Source organism: Ranitomeya imitator, chromosome 8 (assembly GCF_032444005.1).
Source record: "Ranitomeya imitator isolate aRanImi1 chromosome 8, aRanImi1.pri, whole genome shotgun sequence".
NCBI lineage: Eukaryota > Metazoa > Chordata > Amphibia > Anura > Dendrobatidae > Ranitomeya > Ranitomeya imitator.
Window position 1 is genome coordinate 2,581,971 of NC_091289.1, and position 21,502 is coordinate 2,603,472.

The following is a 21,502-nucleotide window of genomic DNA, read 5'->3' on the forward strand; positions in this document are numbered from 1 at the left end:
ATACGCTTCTATGTGCATCCTGAGGGACACGTGGTGACCCTCGCATAGAACACTGGTCACTGCCTCACTGTGAAATTTGTTTTGTTGCTGCTGTTAATGTGTTTGCTGCCATCCCATGGTCCCACCTATATTCTACTCACTACCAGATCTTTGTTCCACAATGGTTTGTGTGATCTTGAGTATTAAGATGGTCTCTTATTCAGTATGAGTGCCCCCCCATTCGGTTTCCTCCCCTGGACGGCACTGAACAGTAGTCACAGGAGTCCTGTTTGGTGCCAGGAGCTACTTAACCATCATATGGTTCTAATTATAAACACCATTTACCATCATTTCAGGAGCTCTAAATTTGTTGTATTTATGTACTAACCACGTAGGGTGCCTACATTTTTGCATCTGCCAATTTTCCTTTTTGTAATTTTTAAAATGTAAAAGATGGGGAGGGGGGGGGGAATATATATTATTTTTTTGTGTGTATGCCTAAAATACAAATTAAATGTGTCATCTCTAACTTTAGGCCTTTTTAGAGATCATTTCGGAAGTTATCAGAGTATCTGGGCATGCTCTAATATTTTCAAGCTCCTGCGGTCGCATGTTTTGCATCAGAAGACAGCAGCAACGCATGAGGGGATTATCTGTTTATTAGGCCGCAAAACATGTGACCGCAGGGATAATTTCGAGTCCCTGCAGCTGCATGAATGCGACCTAACATACAGATAATCCTCTCATGCATTGCTGCTGTCTTCTGATGCAAAACATGCGACCGCAGAAACTTGAAAATACTCGGATAACACCCGAGCATCGCATCCTCCAATAACACGATATCCGAGCACGTCCAGATTCTCTGATAAGACCCGAGTGTCCTCCAATAACACGATATCCGAGCACGTCCAGATACTCTGATAACACCCGAGTGTGCTCCAATAATATGATATCCAGGATGCCCAGATACTGATAACACCCGAGTGTGCTCCAATAACACGATATCCGAGGACGTCCAGATACTCTGATAACACCCGAGTGTCCTCCAATAACACGATATCCGAGGACGTCCAGATACTGATAACACCCGAGTATGCCCCAACAACACGATATCCGAGCACACCCAGATACTCTGATAACACCCGAGCGTCCTCCAATAATACGATATCCGAGGACGCCCAGATACTCTGATAACACCCGAGTGTCCTCCAATAACACGATATCCGAGCACATCCAGATACTCTGATAACACCCGAGCGTCCTCCAATAACACGATATCCGAGCACGTCCAGATACTCTGATAACACCCGAGCGTCCTCCAATAACACGATATCCGAGCACGTCCAGATACTCTGATAAGACCCGAGCGTCCTCCAATAATATGATATCCAGGATGCCCAGATACTGATAACACCCGAGTGTGCTCCAATAACCCGATATCCGAGGACACCCAGATACTGATAACACCCGAGCGTCCTCCAATAACCCGATATCTGAGGACGCCCAGATACTGATAACTCTCGAGTATGCCCCAACAACACGATATCCGAGGACGTCCAGATACTCTGATAACACCCGAGCGTCCTCCAATAATATGATATCCAGGATGCCCAGATACTCTGATAACACCCGAGCGTCCTCCAATAACCCGATATCCGAGGACGTCCAGATACTCTGATAACACCCGAGCGTCCTCCAATAACCCGATATCCGAGGACGCCCAGATACTCTGATAACACCCGAGTGTCCTCCAATAACACGATATCCGAGCACACCCAGATACTCTGATAACACCCGAGCGTCCTCCAATAACCCGATATCTGAGGACGCCCAGATACTGATAACTCTCGAGTGTGCCCCAACAACACGATATCCGAGGACGCCCAGATACTCAGATAACACCCGAGCGTCCTCCAATAACACGATATCCGAGCACGCCCAGATACTGATAACACCTGAGCGTCCTCCAATAACCCGATATCCGAGCACGCCCAGATACTGATAACACCTGAGCGTCCTCCAATAACCCGATATCCGAGCACGCCCAGATACTGATAACACCTGAGCGTCCTCCAATAACCCGATATCCGAGCACGCCCAGATACTGATAACACCTGAGCGTCCTCCAATAACTTGATATCCGAGCACGCCCAGATACTCTGATAACACCTGAGCGTCCTCCAATAACCCGATATCCGTGGACGTTCGCTAATCACTAATCATTTCATCTTCAACTTGCTTAACTATTTACAATAACAGTCATTTTGACCAGGGGTGCCCTAACTTTTACATGTCGCTGTACATAAGATCCTGTCTTGCAGCTGAGTCCGCCATGATACAAGGTGAGACGTGGGTAATTGTGTTACTGCTGTTAATTGCCATTATTCAAATTTCAAGAAATCCTGGATCTGATGTGTCTGACTCGTAAACTCTCCTGGATACTCGAGTCTCCATAATCCTTCATTGCCTTAAAGGGGTTGTCCACTATTATGACAAGCCCTTCTTGATCTATAGGTTTGGCCCCAATAATAAAGCCTATACTCCCCTCCCATTCTGGTGCTATTCCTGTGGTGTCAGCACTTGCGGTCTCGGGGCCCCTTTGTGGTTATGACACGTGACCCCGGGGCCAATCAGCGCTGGCGTCACTGTCTCGGCCTTCATAGGATTGAACATGAAGAGGAAGCCAGGGATCAGCTGCAGCCAGACTTCCTCATCATGGTCAATCCGTATGCAGGTGGGGACTGGGACGCCGTAGTCACGTGTCATAACCACACCAGAGCCCTGGGACCGCCGGTGTCGGCACTATGGGAACAGCGCCAGCATGGCAGGTTAGTATAGTTATCGGGGCCCAACATTTAGATCAAGAAGGGTTGTCCTAGTAGTGGAAAACCCCTTTATTAAAGTGATCACTTACATGTCACGTCATGGTGAACGCACGTACAAACTACTTATACCCTTGTCTAATAGGGTCATCTGTGACGGCGGGGGGTGTAGTTTATAAATCGTGCCCCTTAAACCATTTACTCCAAATCTCCAAGAGATTATGCCACATAGGTAGACGTTACAAGTGGCGGCCCCCCGGAATGATTCAATGACGATACGCAGCAGGACGTTGGCCGTAATGATGAGTATGTGATCGGAGAGGCTGCAAGCGAGGTGACCCCCGACATTACATTATCCGGGGGGCTGCAGGGTGTCACATGAAGTCTTGGGGTGCACTTCTTACGTGTGATAAACCTCAGGCGCCGTGATGGAAATCTTCACTGGTGTCATTTCGGGGAGAATATGGCGGGTGCGCTCCAGGCTCCCGGGGTGACTTTCCCCTACAGATAGTTCTCCGCTGTGGTGAAGCCACATATTGTGAGGGTGCAGAGGTCAGTATCTGGGGTGTAGAGCTGCGAACATGTCTGACAGATGAGATCGGGACACGGGCACTGAGGATTCGGTTAATTACCAAGCCACCCACTGTGCCAACAGCCGGGAAGAACAAGGGATTAGACCAAAATCTAATTCAGTCAATTACTGTAATTGACCCATGTGACGGGATAACAAGGGCTGTTATAACCCGACATGTGAGACGATGGGAAGACTTTACAGTTTTCATACAATTATTCACTTATTATTCCCCCCCCCCCCCCCCCCCCCACACACACACACACACACACACACACTCACACTCACACTCACACTCACACTCACACACACACGCACGCATCTTTAGCTCCATAGTCTTTACTTGTATTATTACAAAGTATCTTCCCAGGAGGCAAAAATGGCCCCTGTTCTGCTGTATCATGGTCATGGCATATCCTGGGCGTCTCGTCCCTCCTATCCCAGACGCCTCATCCCTTCCACCTCGGCTGTCTTGTCCCTCCTGTCCCGGTACCCCGGCAGCCTTTTGTCCCTCCTGACCCAGCGGCCTCTTGACCTGTCCCAGCCCCCGGCAGCCTCTAGTCCCTCCTGTCCGGGCCCCTCGTGGCCTCTCATCCCTCCTACCCAGGCACCTGGTGGCCTCTTGTCCTGTCCCAGCCCCAGCGGCCTCTAGTCCTATCCGGGCCCCTTGTGGCCTCTTGTCCCTCCTACCCAGGCACCTGGTGGCCTCTTGTCCTGTCCCAGCCCCGGCAGCCTCTAGTCCTATCCGGACCCCTTGTGGCCTCTTGTCCCTCCTACCCAGGCACCTGGTGGCCTCTTATCCTGTCCCAGCCCTGGCGGCCTCTAGTCCCTCCTACCCAGGCACCTAGTGGCCTCTTGTCCTGTTCCGGCCTCGGCGGCCTCTTGTCCCTCCTACCCAGGCACCTGGTGGCCTCTTATCCTGTCCCGGCCCCAGCGGCCTCTAGTCCCTCCTACCCAGGCACCTAGTGGCCTCTTGTCCTGTCCCGGCCTCGGCGGCCTCTTGTCCCTCCTACCCAGGCACCTGGTGGCCTCTTATCCTGTCCCAGCCCTGGCGGCCTCTAGTCCCTCCTACCCAGGCACCTAGTGGCCTCTTGTCCTGTTCCGGCCTCGGCGGCCTCTTGTCCCTCCTACCCAGGCACCTGGTGGCCTCTTGTCCTGTCCCAGCCCCAGCGGCCTCTAGTCCCTCCTACCCAGGCACCTGGTGGCCTCTTATCCTGTCCTGGCCTCGGCGGCCTCTTGTCCCTCCTACCCAGGCACCTGGTGGCCTCTTGTCCTGTCCCAGCCCCCGGCGGCCTCTAGTCCCTCCTGTCCGGGCCCCTCGTGGCCTCTTGTCCCTCCTGTTCCCCGGCCACCTCTCGTCCCTCAGTCTGAGTATTACACATGTCATCCTGATGCATTAATAGCATTTGCGGATACTCCGGCTGGGAACGGTTGCTATGGTGATGCCTAGCTTTAACACCACTATAAAGTTAAATACAATCCTTCCTCCGCATGTACCTGAGCTGAGGACGCCATTTTTCTCTGTGACTCATTAGCTAATGTTTGCACCCCCGCACTGAACACGCAAACACGTGACTGTATGTATACAGAGCCGTATGAGCCCCGTACTATGTACAGGGCCGTGTGTGTTTGTATACTCTGTACTGTGTGTCGGACCTGTGTGTATAGCCCATACTGCTATATTATGGGATGTTGGGGAGCAGTTGGTGTAATATTAGATTATGGGACCATAATGACAGTTTGGTGGGATGATGGGGGTTTTCTCCTCCGGTGGAGCTCCATATGGCTCCTATAATTCCTTCCCAGTAATGGCCTCATACACATTAAAGGGAACCTGTCACCCCCAAAATCGAAGGTCCGCTAAGCCCACCGTCATCAGGGGCTTATCTCCAGCATTCTGTAATGCTGTAGATAAGCCCCGATGTATCCTGAAAGGTCAGAGAGGCCCGGCGCCTGCGCACTGCAGTACTGTGCTCTGTCCTCAACAGGGAGATAAAGTACGCCTGCGCCGGAGCGTGAAGACAAGAAGAGGACGTCATCGTAAGAAGATGGGAGGCCCCGGACCGGACCACGACGCCCATCGGACCGGACCGCCCCTGGGTGAGTATAATCTAACCTCTGTCTCATCTTTCAGGACACATCGGGGCTTATCTACAGCAATACAGAATGCATTACAGAATGCTGGAGATAAGCCCCTGATGACGGTGGCCGCAGCTTATAGGCCAAAAATGGGGTGACAGGTTCCCTTTAAGGAGAAGTCCCCACACTCTGTTAACCATTTGTATGATGTAGTCACTATTGCCAGCAGCATCTCGGGGGTTAAACAGATGTGGCCGGTGCCAGCACTGATGGTGGCAGATACAGTTGTCAGCTGTAGTGTACAGCCGGCAGCTGCTGGACTGTCACCTGTATGGGGAGGGTAGACTCTTATATCTCAGGTCAGTAAAAAGATATTGGCGGCCATTAAGGGGTTAATACTTTGTGACTTCACCAGTATCTGGATCTGGGCCACTGATACCTTTGGGTTTTTTTTTCCATTGTGAAGTTTCACGGCCGTTCTTTTCTTCTACATTTCCGACACATTTTCATGACCGTAGCTTCATCTTCATACGGATCTGCATTTGAAATTCGGCTAAACGCTTTGCTGTCCCCGTCTCTACCATACGATTTGTACAGAACTCGGTGCTTCTCCTGCGATCTCGCGCATGTCTGATGGCGTCAGTCTCCATGTGACCCGCGCCGCCCTCGTGGTTTATTGGGCACGTTTCCTTGAGTTTCATGCCATCCATTGTATTCCTCCATATTGTCATCCGTTCTGGCTGCCCACACCACACGCTTGACACAACTTACTTCTCACCACGGCATTGAATACTTTTTTAGGATGTTTTCCAATTAGAGCAGATGACGATCCTCCATACCTCCGTGTTCCGTCTCCACAGACTGTTCCTACATTTCCAGCTTCACTGCAGACACTGACATAGAAGAGTTAATAGCTATGGCAAATGTCCAGCAAGCCGCAAGATAGATGTAGGCCTTCTTACCCAAGACCTGAAGGCCAAAAACCAGCAGGCGACGGAGGATCTCAGACGCCTTGTGACGAGGCGCGGCGGCGGTGTAAACCTTGTTACCGCACCTCTGGACGTTATTCTTCTGTCCTTCACCTCAATATTATTGAAAACACTGAAAAGTTTAGAATGCAGCAACAAATTCTCTCAAAATGGGCAACTGAATGTATTTTTCAACGTTCTGAGGGTTTTTTGGTGATTTTCTTTGGTTTACTCGTGTGTTGGTTGCCTTGAAGTATCAGCTGTTATAGTGATATAGACGCGCTTAATCTCTCAAGACCTTTTTTATCCATTTCCACTATTTTTTTTTAAACTTCTAAAATCCACAAATATCTTCGTTAGCGTCCACTCCTCACAGATCGCCGACAGCAACCAGAGTGCAGCTGGAAGCAGTGACGCTGCTGAGGTAAAGTGAAAGCTGACCTCTGATTGGCTGCTGTGGTCAGCTGGTGCAGTCTGACTGTGAGGAGTCACGCATCCTCTGCTGTATACAGATTCACCTTAGATCTCTGACCGTGTGAGGGGATCACTAAGGGTCATAATACGAAGGAAGGAGTTCTCCAAAAGCCGCCCAAAAAGCCACCATCTATTGGGCAAGTTAGTCCAAAAGCTAAGAAAGCACATGCACAAGGCCAATGGCATAACCACTGCACGCCTAGCCAACGGCGTAACCTGTACAGACCCAGCCGACGGCGTAACCTGTACATGCCTGGCCGACAGCATAACCCACACACACATGGCCTGTACACACCCAGCCAACGGTGTAACCCGTACACACATGACCTGTACAGACCCAGCCGACGCCGTAACCTGTACATGCCCCGCCAAAAGCATAACCCATACACACATGACCTGTACACACCCGGCCGATTGCATAACCTGTACACACATGGCCTGTACAATCCCGGCCAACGGCGTAACCTGTACATGCAGCGCCCCAGAGACCTGGTCGTTGCAGTATGGCCCCAAGGCGAGTAGCGGTTCGTCCGATGGCACTAAGGAGTTCTCCTGACCAGGTATCACCAGAACACATTACACTTCACACTCCGGCCACTAGGGGGAGCAAAAGGCTTTATTTATTGGGCCACTCCTCACAATGGTAAAACTAGGGGCTGGGGAGGAAGTTGGTCAGAAGCTGACTGGGTTGGAACCAGGCAACATCCTGTGGCAGGGGGTGTTGCAGGGAGAAGGCACAGGGGTTCCCTGGCAGGCGTGGGAACCTGGCAGGTGCCTAGCGAACAGAACGTAACGTAACCGCGCCTGCACACCTTGCGGCAGTATCCTAAGAAAGAGACAAGAGGGGAAGAATATTGTGGAACAGTGTAAACGAGATCAGCACAAAGGAGAGCCAGTAAGAGTCGTGCCGAGAGAGGAAGGCAACATCTTACTGAGGCGCGTAGTCGGTGGCCGGATCACCGTAGGAGTAACTGACTTCAGGCATTACTTCAAATTCCACTGGACAGTTGATTATAGGTTGGCTGTCTACCTTCTACACCTACGAAGACATAGGGGGCAACATTGGGAGAGGGGCACCTCCTAGGGTCCCGGAAGACCTCCAAGCCTTCCTGTCAAACGGGTGGCGTCCTAGCCATAACATATCTGGGGGACGTTAGAAACTAGCAACATCTGGAACCAAAGAACGAGAGAGAGAGCTGTAGAGAAGGAACGAACGAGAACAGCAGTTGTGAGGACTATTCCAAATGCTCCGCAGGGTAGGACTACAACACACAGGCGCTATTGGTAGGCAACGATTTCCATCTGCGAGGGAAACTCTGGATGTGCCCATCCGACCGGCTGGTCTCTGATAGCCTGGTTGAACGTGCTCTGGACTGAGTGTATTGAAGCCTTCAGTAAAAGGTAAAGAGACTGCAACCTTGTGTCCTCGTTATTGATTGCGTCTTACACCATCACCATCCACCTTACTGGGAAGCCATGGGGATTTACTTCACCTGTGGGAAGGTATACCATCCAGCTGCCATTCCATCACCCCAGTGGACCCCACAGCAGCGTTGGTCACCCTGACCGAACACCACAGGTGGCGTCACGAACTCCTGACAGACTACACTACCACCTTCATTGGACGCCCCTTAGCAGGGTCGCGGACCGGGCCTAGCCACCGTGACAACCTCAGAACCGAACCAGAGAGGCCCGGTACCGAGAACTCGTGGCCCTGTGTCTGGGGGCGCTCCATACACACATGGCCTGTACAATCCCGGCCAACGGCGTAACCTGTACACACATGGCCTGTACACACCCAGCCAAGGGTGTAACCCATACACACATGACCTGTACACACCCGGCCGACTGCGTAACCTGTACACACATGGCCTGTACAATCCCGGCTGACGACGTAACCCAGACACACATGGCCTGTACACACCCAGCCAACGGTGTAACCTGTACACACATGGCCTGTACATACCCAGCCAAGGGCGTAACCTGTACACACATGGCCTGTACACACCCGGCCGACTGCGTAACCTGTACACACATGGCCTGTACAATCCCGGCCGACGACGTAACCCAGACACACATGGCCTTCACACACCCGGCTGACGCAATGTTCCATTGTGCATCACGCAGTCCAAGTACCGAGCGTGCATCGGAGATCACTCCCTATAAGGGGATTATAACTTTATTAATATTGTGAATCAAGCTAAATTGTTTTGCAGATATATTCTCCACACTAAATACATGAGAAACAATATATTAGGCCTGGGATCACACATATGCGAGATACGGATAGTGAGCGCAGCTCTGGGGTATAATACAGGATGTAACTCAGGATCAGTAATGTAATGTATGTACACAGTGACTGCACCAGCAGAATAGTGAGTGCAGCTCTGGAGTATAATACAGGATGTAACTCAGGATCAGTAATGTAATGTATGTACACAGTGACTGCACCAGCAGAATAGTGAGTGCAGCTCTGGAGTATAATACAGGATGTAACTCAGGGTCAGTAATGTAATGTATGTACACAGTGACTGCACCAGCAGAATAGTGAGTGCAGCTCTGGAGTATAATACATTACTGATCCTGAGTTACCTCCTGTATTATACTCCAGAGCTGCACTCACTATTCTGCTGGTGCAGTCACTGTGTACATACATTACATTACTGATCCTGAGTTACCTCCTGTATGTACACAGTGACTGCACCAGCAGAATAGTGAGTGCAGCTCTGGAGTATAATACATTACTGATCCTGAGTTACCTCCTGTATTATACTCCAGAGCTGCACTCACTATTCTGCTGGTGCAGTCACTGTGTACATACATTACATTACTGATCCTGAGTTACCTCCTGTATGTACACAGTGACTGCACCAGCAGAATAGTGAGTGCAGCTCTGGGGTATAATACAGGATGTAACTCAGGATCAGTAATGTATGTATGTACACAGTGACTGCACCAGCAGAATAGTGAGTGCAGCTCTGGAGTATAATACAGGATGTATTAATGCTGGTGCTTAGTGACTGCACTGCTTGCGGAGCTTTCTTCTAGTAATGACGTGATGTTTTGTTATATCTATTCCCTACAATGTTATAGAATGTTGGGAGAATACTGTGATGTGATTGTGGCTTCACTACAGATCGACTCCTCTTTTTGGGGGCGCTCGGAGTTTCCCGCCTTGTTTCTGGCCCCCATCTTTTCCCCTTCTTTATATCTATGATGTATCTGCGCAGATCTCTTCCCGCACATGGCACAGTGTTTCCCATCACGCACAGCGCTATCCCTTTCTCCTCCAAAGCTCAAAGATGACCGAGAATACAGGGAAGACAAAGTGCGTCTTGCAGATGAGAGGACAAGCGCCATGAATAAAATATCTCCCTGGTGCCGCTCACGTGACCGTGCGCTCTCATCTTACCAGGCGCAGGGAGAGCTTTGATGAGACGATCCTGGGACGCGCTCGTCTCCGCAGGACGCTCCTCTCAAAGAAAACACGGACAATTGAAAAAAAAATCAACTAGAACCACAGAGACAAATGTAAAAGCAGAATATTGAGAAATGACAAAGGACGACGAGGCGCAGGGAAGTGAAAGCCGCGGCGGGGCAGTCATTATTCCTGCGCCATGGCGAGAGCACGCCATTATTCTGTCGGTGACCAGGGGCGGCGGGGTCACGATCATCTGTCATAGATCTGGATGAAAGGCTGGGCACCGTCTCTCCAAGCTGTGGCAGACGTTCCTGAGCTGCGGACACGCTGCTGCCACGTGTCAGTCACCACGATGTTGTGCCAGGATTAACCCTAAGGGGATGACGATACGGCACATTGGCGCAACACTTGTATCCAGTGACTTTCGAGCAGTTACTTGCCCCATAAATGGCGCACACCTGAAACTCCCCCAGGGTGAAGACCGTGGACCCGTCACGTGTCCCCTGGGGTCACTTCCCACTGGGCTTCTGCTGTTACTGGTGAGACCACCGCCAAGCCTGTGCATCCCGACCATGGCCAACTTATCAACTGGTGATGTGATCTACTAGATTTTCCTGGCGACAGTGGAAATGTGACCATTCTGCTCGGGGTAAGAATGTGTCAAGAATGGTTGTCGCTGCCCTTCCCCCCACACAATAATGGGACTAAGCTGTGACTGCACAACCTCATGGATGTATAAAATCTATGCTGACCCCTGCGATGCCGCCGCAGCATCCGGCAGTGCAGGAGTTAACAGTGCGCTGATCGTGGCGGTGGGGACTTGCGAGCTTCTCTCCCCCAAGTGCTCCTTTTCCAGGTCAGTGCGCGAACAGCTCTGCGTCCTGTCACTACGCATTGCTCTGCGGGAGCACAGCGCTCTGGGGAAATGCAGGGCGAACGCGGCTCATTTCCAGGCTCCCCACCCAGTGCAACCTGGAGACACGATGGATGGAGCCCTATGGATGGATACGTATGGGGCCGACGTAGATGACCGATATGAGGGATGACGGATGTCGGGAAGATCGAGAAACCATCAATGTTCATGAGCGCAAACCGTCCACTGCTCTTCACGGCAAGTGATCAGCATTCGGCGCATTAACTATTGCAGTGCTGCCTTCCCTTTTTGTTTTTGTTTTTCCACAGATATTTTTGGGGTTTTCCGCAATCCTCAAGTCTGTACCTGGAAACACGACTAGTGCGCCTTCGTTTATTTCTATTATCTTAGATGTAAGAAGACGACAGATAACACAAAGAAACAGCAGGCCGATGAATACTGCAGGAAAAAGTGAACTTTAATTAGCCCAAGTGAGAAACAAATCAGCCACGGGGCCAATAAGAGGCCACGACCAAACCAGCCACGGGGCCAATAATAGGCCACAACCAAACCAGCCACGGGGCCAATAAGGACACAACCAAACCACCAGCCACAGGGGCCAATAAGAGGCCACAACCAAACCAGCCACAGGGGCCAATAAGAGGCCACAACCAAACCAGCCACGGGGCCAATAAGAGGCCACAACCAAACCAGCTACAGGGCCAATAAGGACACAACCAAACCACCAGCCACAGGGGCCAATAAGAGGCCACAACCAAACCACCAGCCACAGGGGCCAATAAGAGGCCACAACCAAACCAGCCACAGGGGCCAATAAGAGGCCACAACCAAACCAGCCACAGGGGCCAATAAGAGGCCACAACCAAACCAGCCACAGGGGCCAATAAGAGGCCACAACCAAACCAGCCACAGGGGCCAATAATAGGCCACAACCAAACCAGCCACGGGGGCCAATAAGGACACAACCAAACCACCAGCCACAGGGGCCAATAGGAGGCCACAACCAATCCAGCCACAGGGGCCAATAAGAGGCCACAACCAAACCAGCCACAGGGGCCAATAAGAGGCCACAACCAAACCAGCCACAGGGGCCAATAAGAGGCCACAACCAAACCAGCCACGGGTGCCAATAAGAGGCCACTCTTTCATTTTTTTTCTACATTTATGTACAATTGGGCTTTTGTCCTGGTAATACTTGTACCCGCAGTGGTCTTTTGGTGTTGGTCTGTTCTATTCTTATAGATCAGTGATGGATAAATGGTATTAGATGTGGATGGATGGAGAGATTAGCTCAGTACGGACAGTTCTATGTGTGCTACAATTTATAAGCAATAAGCAGACGCTGATGTGATCTCTGGTAAAGCCATATAATGATGATTATCCTGTGTCTTGGTGCAGGCAGGCGATGCCGTTTGGATGTGTGACTTTGGGTGACAAGAAGGATTATAATCAACCCACGGAAGTGAGCGACAGATATGACTTGGGACAACTTATCAAAACGTAAGTGTGAAAAGATCACTACATGGACTGATGCCTCGTGGAGCCATTGGTGCTGGCAGCCCCCTCGTGGAGCCGCTGGTGCCAGCTGGTCCCCTTGTGGAGGCGCCAGGTGACCCCTGTGGAGCCGCCGGCCGTCCACTATGGAGCCGCTGGTGTTGGCCGCCTCCTCGTGGAGCCGCCGGTCTCCCCCATGGAGCCGCTGGTGCCCTTGTGGAGGTGCCCGGTGACCCCTGTTGAGCCGCCAGCCGTCCACTATGGAGCCGCTGGTGCTGGCTGCCTCCTCGTTGAGCCGCCGGTCTCCCCATGGAGCCGCTGGTGCCAGCCGTCCCCTTGTGAAGGCGCCAGGTGACCCCTGGAGCCACCGGCCATCCACTATGGAGCCGCTGGTGCTGGCCTCCTCCTCTTGTAGCTGCCGGTCTCCCCCATGGAGCTGCTGGTGCCAGCTGCCCCCTTGTGAAGGCGCTAGGTGACCCCTGTGGAGGCGCCAGGTGACCCCTGGAGCCACTGGCCATCCACTATGGAGCCGCTGGTGCTGGCCGCCTCCTCTTGTAGCTGCCGGGCTCCCCCATGGAGCTGCTGGTGCCAGCTGCCCCCTTGTGAAGGTGCTAGGTGACCCCTGTTGAGGCGCCAGGTGACCCCTGGAGCCACCGGCCACCCACTATGGAGCCGCTGGTGCTGGCCGCCTCCTCGTGGAGCCGCTGGCACCTGCCTCTGAGTCTCCTCTTTAGTCAAGTATTTAGGTTGCTCTTTTGCTATATATCTGTGATATCTGGGACGCCAGGCCGGGTGATGCCCTCGGAGGTTGTCGCCCGCCTCTACAGCCTCTAATGTTGTTGTCTTCCCAGAGAAGAGTTCTGCGAAGTATTTCGGGCCAAAGAGAAATCTTCTGGAAAACTTTACACCTGCAAAAGGTTCCTGAAGAGAGATGGCCGAAAAGTCCGGAAGGCGGCAAAGAATGAGATCAACATCCTTAAAATGTGAGTGTCCCTGATGAGTGGAGCCCCACCGAGGCGGCCGCCATTATACGATGCCTTGGGGTTGCGACATCAGCCCTTCATTATGGCGAAGCCTCAGATATCATTGTCTAGAAACACCTTATTTTTGGATAATGTAAACTGAGCCGTTAAAATGCGCCAAATGTATGATGGGATAAATCGCACCATAAATGTGGCACCTGTATGCGGTGGAGGTCTTGCACGTGTCTCTGGTCAAGCGGAGAGGGGCGGCACAATCAGAGGTGGGGGCTTCATGCCATATATTAGGGAATCGCTGTTATGTAGTCACTGCAGGAAGGACGCCGCCACGTTATACCGTCTGTGATGGTGGAGGATGATGATTTATTCTGTATGTCTCTCATGTCTTCCAGGGTTAAACACCACAACATCCTGCAATTGATCGATGTCTTTGAAACAAAAAAAGAATATTTCATCTTCATGGAGCTGTAAGTAGTGGTCCGAGCGTTCACTTCGGTGGCAGCATCATGGGGTCATGTTATATAACGCTACATCATCGTGGTGTGCTCTGCCCACGCTGCAGCTCCTCTCCTTATTGTGGTAACTTCCCATGCTGACGCTCCCTTCCTAATTGTAGCGCCTTCGCACACTGAGGCTCCTCCCCTTATTGTGGCACCTTCCCACACTGAAACTCCTCCCCTTAATGTGGCGCCTTCCCACGTTGAAGCTCCACCCCTTGTTGTGGCGCCTTTCCACGCTGAAGCTGCTCTCCACGTCGGGCGCCACCTTCCCTCAGTCTCTGTGCAGCAGGTTTCCTGGTGCTTTTTCTCTGCTGGTTCAGTTGCTTGCCTTTGTTTCCATTCTTGGGTCTTCACGTCTGTGTACAGACCCCCGGCTGAGCTTGTGCTCGGCTGATCTGAATATCTGCAGTGTAAAGCATGGAGGGCAGGAGCCTGGCAATGGCACAGAATGTAGATTTCCGACTACCTTAGACTCCAGTGGACGATGCCACTGAACCGGAGCGTTTGATGGAGGCCTTCGCCCAGTGTCTAGTACCACGGCCAAATAAAGAGAAATGCACCTGCAGTTTGTTTTCTTCATTACCTGAGCAGGTGAACACAAGCTGTTCTCCCTGTTATCAGCCACCCAGGACTGCGGGCCAGAACCTGGTTGGTCAGTGCTTCCTTACATCTCCGTACTGTGGATCTCCAAAGACTTCTCCATGTCTGACGATGGTCTTTGCTCTGATCAAGGCTCTGGCCTGTAATTGCCTCCATATTTTCTGGCCTTCCGCAGCCGCCGCTCCTACAACTCTGATAACGCAGCGTTCTGCCATTTCTGCTGAGTCTGATGACTTATTACAGTAATTATATTGCTATAAAAAGCGAATCTTCCGCCCGCCGGACATTGTGAGGACTCAGCGGAACAGAGAGCCTGTTAATTAGGCCGAGCGGCAGCTATTACTGATCCCAAGAACTGACAATCCTCTCGTCACTGTGCAGAAGACGTCTCCGGTCTCATAAGGCAGATTAAATTCAGCGACTGAAAGGAATATTGCACACGTGGCACCTGTATCACCCGCTGTGACTGTAGCAGCGGGCGCATTGCAGTCTGCACCCAGGTCCAAGGAGCCGCTGCTGCCAGTCATTGGTGGGGCCACATAAAACTTAATAGCAAAGCCACAAAAAGAAGGCTAAAAATCCTCCAAAAATCCAAGAGTTAATATAACGAAAAAGGGGCAGCAGTGTTCACCTGCCAGAATTCTTGGAGGATTTTTAGTCCTCTGTTTCTGGCTTTGCTATTAAGTTTAGTGTTAGGTCGCGGTGTGTGCCGACCCCTGTCGCGGTGTGTGCCGACCCCTGTCGCGGTGTGTGCCGACCCCTGTCGCGGTGTGTGCATCGTGGTTTGCAACCTTCCATATCGTGGCCAAAATATCAACCAATAATATGAGGTATGTAAATAGGGGCCACATAGAGCAGTGCTGACACCTGGTGGCGAGACAACCACACTACAGGTCTATCTCGGGCAACGCACTGATGAGCATACGCGTCAGGAATCCGGACCATGGGCTCTAAAATCTGTGAGTTGAAAAATATAGTAACACAAGTCTCATAATATATGTTTATCATGTGGATCTCAGCAAGTCTCTCCAGTTATGCCCTGTGACAAGTTATTTCATGTCCCAGCTTTGATTTAGGACTGATACTCTGAATCTCTTCTGTTCAGGGTTCAAAATCTGCAGTGTCATGGCTTAAGATTGATGCTCTGTGGGACTCTGCTGCAAGGTCGATGCTCTGCAGGGCTCTGGTACAGGATTGATGCTCTGCGGGGCTCTGGTACAGGATTGATGCTCTGCGGGACTCTGCTGCAAGGTCGATGCTCTGCAGGGCTCTGGTACAGGATTGATGCTCTGCGGGGCTCTGGTGCAGGGTTGATGCTCTGCGGGGCTCTGGTGCAGGGTTGATGTTCTGCGGGGCTCTGGTGCAGGGTTGATGCTCTGGTGCAGGGTTGATGCTCTGCGGGGCTCTGGTGCAGGGTTGATGTTCTGCGGGGCTCTGGTGCAGGGTTGATTCTCTGGTGCAGGGTTGATGCTCTGCGGGGCTCTGGTGCAGGGTTGATGTTCTGCGGGGCTCTGGTGCAGGGTTGATGTTCTGCGGGGCTCTGGTGCAGGGTTGATGCTCTGGTGCAGGGTTGATGTTCTGCGGGGCTCTGGTGCAGGGTTGATGTTCTGCGGGGCTCTGGTGCAGGGTTGATGCTCTGGTGCAGGGTTGATGCTCTGCGGGGCTCTGGTGCAGGGTTGATGTTCTGCGGGGCTCTGGTGCAGGGTTGATACTCTGGTGCAGGGTTGATGCTCTGCGGGGCTCTGGTGCAGGGTTGATGTTCTGCGGGGCTCTGGTGCAGGGTTGATGTTCTGCGGGGCTCTGGTGCAGGGTTGATGCTCTGGTGCAGGGTTGATGTTCTGCGGGGCTCTGGTGCAGGGTTGATGTTCTGCGGGGCTCTGGTGCAGGGTTGATGCTCTGGTGCAGGGTTGATGCTCTGCGGGGCTCTGGTGCAGGGTTGATGTTCTGCGGGGCTCTGGTGTAGGGTTGATACTCTGGTGCAGGGTTGATGCTCTGCGGGGCTCTGGTGCAGGGTTGATGTTCTGCGGGGCTCTGGTGCAGGGTTGATGTTCTGCGGGACTCTGGTGCGGGGTTGATGCTCTGGTGCAAGGTTGATGTTCTGCGGGGCTTTGGTGCAGGGTTGATGTTCTGCGGGGCTCTGGTGCAGGGTTGATGCTCTGCGGGGCTCTGGTGCAGGGTTGATGCTCTGCGGGGCTCTGGTGCAGGGTTGATGTTCTGCGGGGCTCTGGTGCAGGGTTGATGCTCTGGTGCAGGGTTGATGTTCTGCGGGGCTCTGGTACAGGATTGATGCTCTGCGGGGCTCTGGTGCAGGGTTGATGCTCTGCGGGGCTCTGGTGCAGGGTTGATGCTCTGCGGGGCTCTGGTGCAGGGTTGATGTTCTGCGGGGCTCTGGTGCAGGGTTGATGCTCTGGTGCAGGGTTGATGTTCTGCGGGGCTTTGGTGCAGGGTTGATGCTCTGCAGGGCTCTGGTGCAGGGTTGATGCTCTGGTGGAAGGTTGATGCTCTGCAGCTCTTGATCATTATTCTGGTGCAGGGTTGATGCTCTGCGGGGCTCTGGTGCAGGGTTGATGCTCTGCGGGGCTCTGGTGCAGGGTTGATGTTCTGCGGGGCTCTGGTGCAGGGTTGATGCTCTGGTGCAGGGTTTATGTTCTGCGGGGCTCTGGTGCAGGGTTGATGCTCTGCGGGGCTCTGGTGCAGGGTTGATGTTCTGCGGGGCTCTGGTGCAGGGTTGATACTCTGGTACAGGATTGATGCTCTGCGGGGCTCTGGTGCAGGGTTGATGCTCTGCAGGGCTCTGGTGCAGGGTTGATGCTCTGCGGGGCTCTGGTGCAGGGTTGATGTTCTGCGGGGCTTTGGTGCAGGGTTGATGCTCTGCAGGGCTCTGGTGCAGGGTTGATGCTCTGCAGGGCTCTGGTGCAGGGTTGATGTTCTGCGGGGCTCTGGTGCAGGGTTGATGCTCTGGTGCAGGGTTGATGCTCTGCAGGGCTCTGGTGCAGGGTTGATGTTCTGCGGGGCTCTGGTGCAGGGTTGATGTTCTGCGGGGCTCTGGTGCAGGGTTGATGCTCTGGTGCAGGGTTGATGTTCTGCGGGGCTTTGGTGCAGGGTTGATGCTCTGTAGGGCTCTGGTGCAGGGTTGATGCTCTGCAGGGCTCTGGTGCAGGGTTGATGTTCTGCGGGGCTCTGGTGCAGGGTTGATGCTCTGGTGCAGGGTTTATGTTCTGCGGGGCTTTGGTGCAGGGTTGATGCTCTGCGGGGCTTTGGTGCAGGGTTGATGCTCTGCAGGGCTCTGGTGCAGGGTTGATGTTCTGCGGGGCTCTGGTGCAGGGTTGATGCTCTGGTGCAGGGTTTATGTTCTGCGGGGCTTTGGTGCAGGGTTGATGCTCTGCGGGGCTTTGGTGCAGGGTTGATGCTCTGCAGGGCTCTGGTGCAGGGTTGATGCTCTGGTGGAAGGTTGATGCTCTGCAGCTCTTGATCATTATTCTGGTGCTGTGGTGTGTTGAGGAGCTTTGTGCTGCGTTCTCCTGTGTGAAAACTGCAGCTGAATATCAAATCTGAAGATTTTTGATTTTTGAAGATGAGAAGGAAAAATGCTGGAAGCAGAAATGTCCACGTAATCCGGTTCCTGCGCCCCCACATGATATGGAGGCCCCTAATGAGCTCTGCAGTCAGTGACTTTTTAGTTATAATTAGGGGTCTCCTAAGCAGCAGGTGATGCTGGTCCTGTAGACCTCAGCCCTGTACTAGAAACCCTGTCCCTGTCTGGAGCCCCCCATCCTGCAGACCCCCGGCTCTTTCCTGTGAGGAATCATTCTTATTGTAATCATTCCTGGGTTCTACTTTAAAAGAAACGTAAAGCTTTTCCACCATTGAGCTGAGACGCGGAGTTCTCCTCAGGGCCGTGGAGTCAGTCGTGGTTTTCATTCATATTTTCTCATCCGTTCCTTCATCAGGGCATCAGGACGTGAAGTCTTTGACTGGATCCTGGACCAGGGTTATTATTCGGAGAAGGACACCAGTAACGTCATCCGGCAAGTCCTGGAGGCGGTGGCGTATCTACATTCGCTCTGTATCGTGCACAGGAACCTGAAGGTGAAAGGCCGAGTGTGACCGAGGTGGAGGTTGTGGGGTGTGACCGACTGAGGTGGAGGTTGTGAGGTGTGACCGACCGAGGTGGCATTTGTGGGGTGTGACCGAGATGGCATTTGTGTGGTGACCGAGATGGCATTTGTGTGGTGACCGAGGGCATTTGTGGGGTGACCGAGGGCATTTGTGGGGTGACCGAGGTGGCATTTGTGGGGTGTGACCGAGGTGGCATTTGTGGGGTGTGACCGAGGTGGCATTTGTGGGGTGTGACCGAGGTGGCATTTGTGGGGTGTGACCGAGGTGGCATTTGTGGGGTGACGGAGGTGGCATTTGTGGGGTGACCGAGGTGGCATTTGTGGGGTGTTACAGAGGTGGAAGTTGAGGGGTGTGACCGACCGAGGTGGAAGTTGTGGGGTGTAACCGAGGTGGAAGTTGTGGGGTGTAACCGAGATGGAAGTTGTGTGGTGTGACTGAGCTGGAGGTTGTGAGGTGTGACTGACTGAGGTGGAGGTGTGACTGACCGAGGTGGAGGTTGTGAGGTGTGACCGAGGTGAAGGTTTGTGACTGACCGAGGTGGAAAGTTGTGAGGTGTGACCGACTGGGGTGGAAGTTGTGGGGTGTGACCAACCAAGGTGTGATTGAGATGGGAGTTGTGGGGTGTGACCGAGGTGAAGGTTGTGACCGAGGTGGAGGTTACGGGGTGTGACCAAAGCGTGGGTTGCAGGGCATGATCGAGCTGCAGAGTGTGACCAAGGTGGTCGTGAGGCGTGACCGAGGTGAGGGTTGCAGGATGTGACTGGTGGATGGCAGTGGTTGCAGGGCATGACCTGGATGGAAAGCATGACCGGGGCTGGGGTTGCGGGGTGTGACTGGGACGGGGGTTGCTGGGTGTGACCCAGGTGGTGGTTGTGGAGTGTGGCAAGGGTGGGAGTTCTCGGTTGTGACAGAAGTGGAGGTTGCCGGGTGTGAGCATGGCGGGAGTTGCCGGGCGTGACCAAGTTGGATGTTGCCAGGTGTGATTGGGGCGAGGATTGCTGGGTGTGACAGGAAGTCGCGAGGTGTGAATGGGGAAGCTGCAGGGCATGACCAAGGTGGAGGGCATATGGGGGTTGTGGAACGTGACCGCTGCGAGGTTGCTGGGTGTGTCTGAAGTGGATTTTCTGGGGTTTGACCAGGGTGGAAGTTGCCTGGTGTAACCAAGGTCGATGCTGCGGAGTGTGACTGGGGCGCACCGAGTGCACACACAGACTGAGTGCAGGGGTCCCGGAGCCTGCAGACGATCACTCGCATTTATTTCTTCTAGTTGGAGAATTTGTTGTATTTTAATCGTATGAAGAATTCGAAGATCGTCATCAGCGACTTCCATTTGGCCAAAGTGGAGACGAGTCTGATCAAAGAGCCATGTGGGACCCCCGAGTATCTGGGTGAGTAGGTACGGACTGGGGCTGAAATTCAGTCCTGGCATTTGAAATCACACAGTCCCGTGCTGTCCCCGAGCACCAGACGGGATATATTACTAACTAGCTGAAGAGCCCGGCGTTGCCTGGGCATAGTAAATATCTGTGGTTAGTTATAGCACCTCACTTCTCTTATTTTCCCATCACGCCTCTCATTTTCCCAATCACACCTTTCATTTTCCCCCTCACACCTCTCATTTTCTCCCTCACACCTCTCATTTTCTCCCTCAGTCCTCTCATTCCCCCCTAACACTTGTCATTTCGACCTCACATCTGTCATTTTCCGATCACTCCACTATTTTCCCTCACTCCTCTCATTTTGCACTCACACCTTTTCATTTTCACCTCACACCTCTCATTTTCACCTCAGTATATACATGTTTGTCATCTCCCTTATATATAGTATACACCTGTATGTCATCTCCCCTGTATATAGTATATACCTGCTGTGTGTCATCTCCCCTGTATATAGTATATACCTGTATGTCATCTCCTCCTATATATAGTATATACCTGTATGTCATCTCCTTCTATATATAGTATATACCTGTGTGTCATCTCCCCTGTATATAGTATATATCTGTGTCATTTCCTCCTGTATATAGTATATACCTGTATGTCATCTTCTATATATAGCATATACCTGTATGTCATCTCCTCCTGTATATAGTATATACCTGTAGGCCATCTGCTCCTGTATATAGTATATACCTGTGTGTCATCTCCTCCTGTATATAGTATATACCTGTATGTCATCTCCTCCTCTATATAGTATATACCTGTGTGTCATCTCTCCTATATATAGTATATATCTGTGTGTCATTTCCCCTGTATATAGTATATACCTGTGTGTCATCTCCTCCTGTATTAGACCTCGTTCACACGTTATTTGCTCAGTATTTTTACCTCAGTATTTGTAAGCTAAATTGGCAGCCTGATAAATCCCCAGTCAACAGGATGCCCTCCCCCCTGGCAGTATATATTAGCTCACACATACACATAATAGACAGGTCTTGTGACTGACAGCTGCCGTATTTCCTATATGGTACATTTGTTGCTCTTGTAGTTTGTCTGCTTATTAATCAGATTTTTATTTTTGAAGGATACCAGACTTGTGTGTGTTTTAGGGCGAGTTTCATTTTTCAAGTTGTGTGTGTTGAGTTTTGTGTGGCAACGTGTGTAGCAACTTTTTGTGTGTCG

The 21,502-nt window shown here is 52.2% G+C and overlaps 1 protein-coding gene across 3 annotated transcripts in view; it reads left to right on the forward strand.

Annotated features, from left to right (window-relative positions):
- The window catches only part of CAMKV (CaM kinase like vesicle associated), a 65,837-nt gene that overhangs the window by 15,235 nt on the left and 29,100 nt on the right, over positions 1–21,502 (forward strand). The window contains exons 1-6 of one of the 3 annotated variants that reach the window (XM_069736018.1): positions 10,160–10,963; positions 12,587–12,688; positions 13,534–13,665; positions 14,055–14,129; positions 18,713–18,851; positions 20,149–20,269. In XM_069736018.1, coding sequence (XP_069592119.1) covers positions 12,594–12,688; positions 13,534–13,665; positions 14,055–14,129; positions 18,713–18,851; positions 20,149–20,269 — 562 coding nt within the window. In that variant the 5' untranslated portion in view covers positions 10,160–10,963; positions 12,587–12,593. Of the gene's footprint in view, positions 1–10,159; positions 10,964–12,586; positions 12,689–13,533; positions 13,666–14,054; positions 14,130–18,712; positions 18,852–20,148; positions 20,270–21,502 lie in introns of those variants that run through there. The other 2 variants (XM_069736017.1, XM_069736019.1) reach the window with 2 other exon arrangements.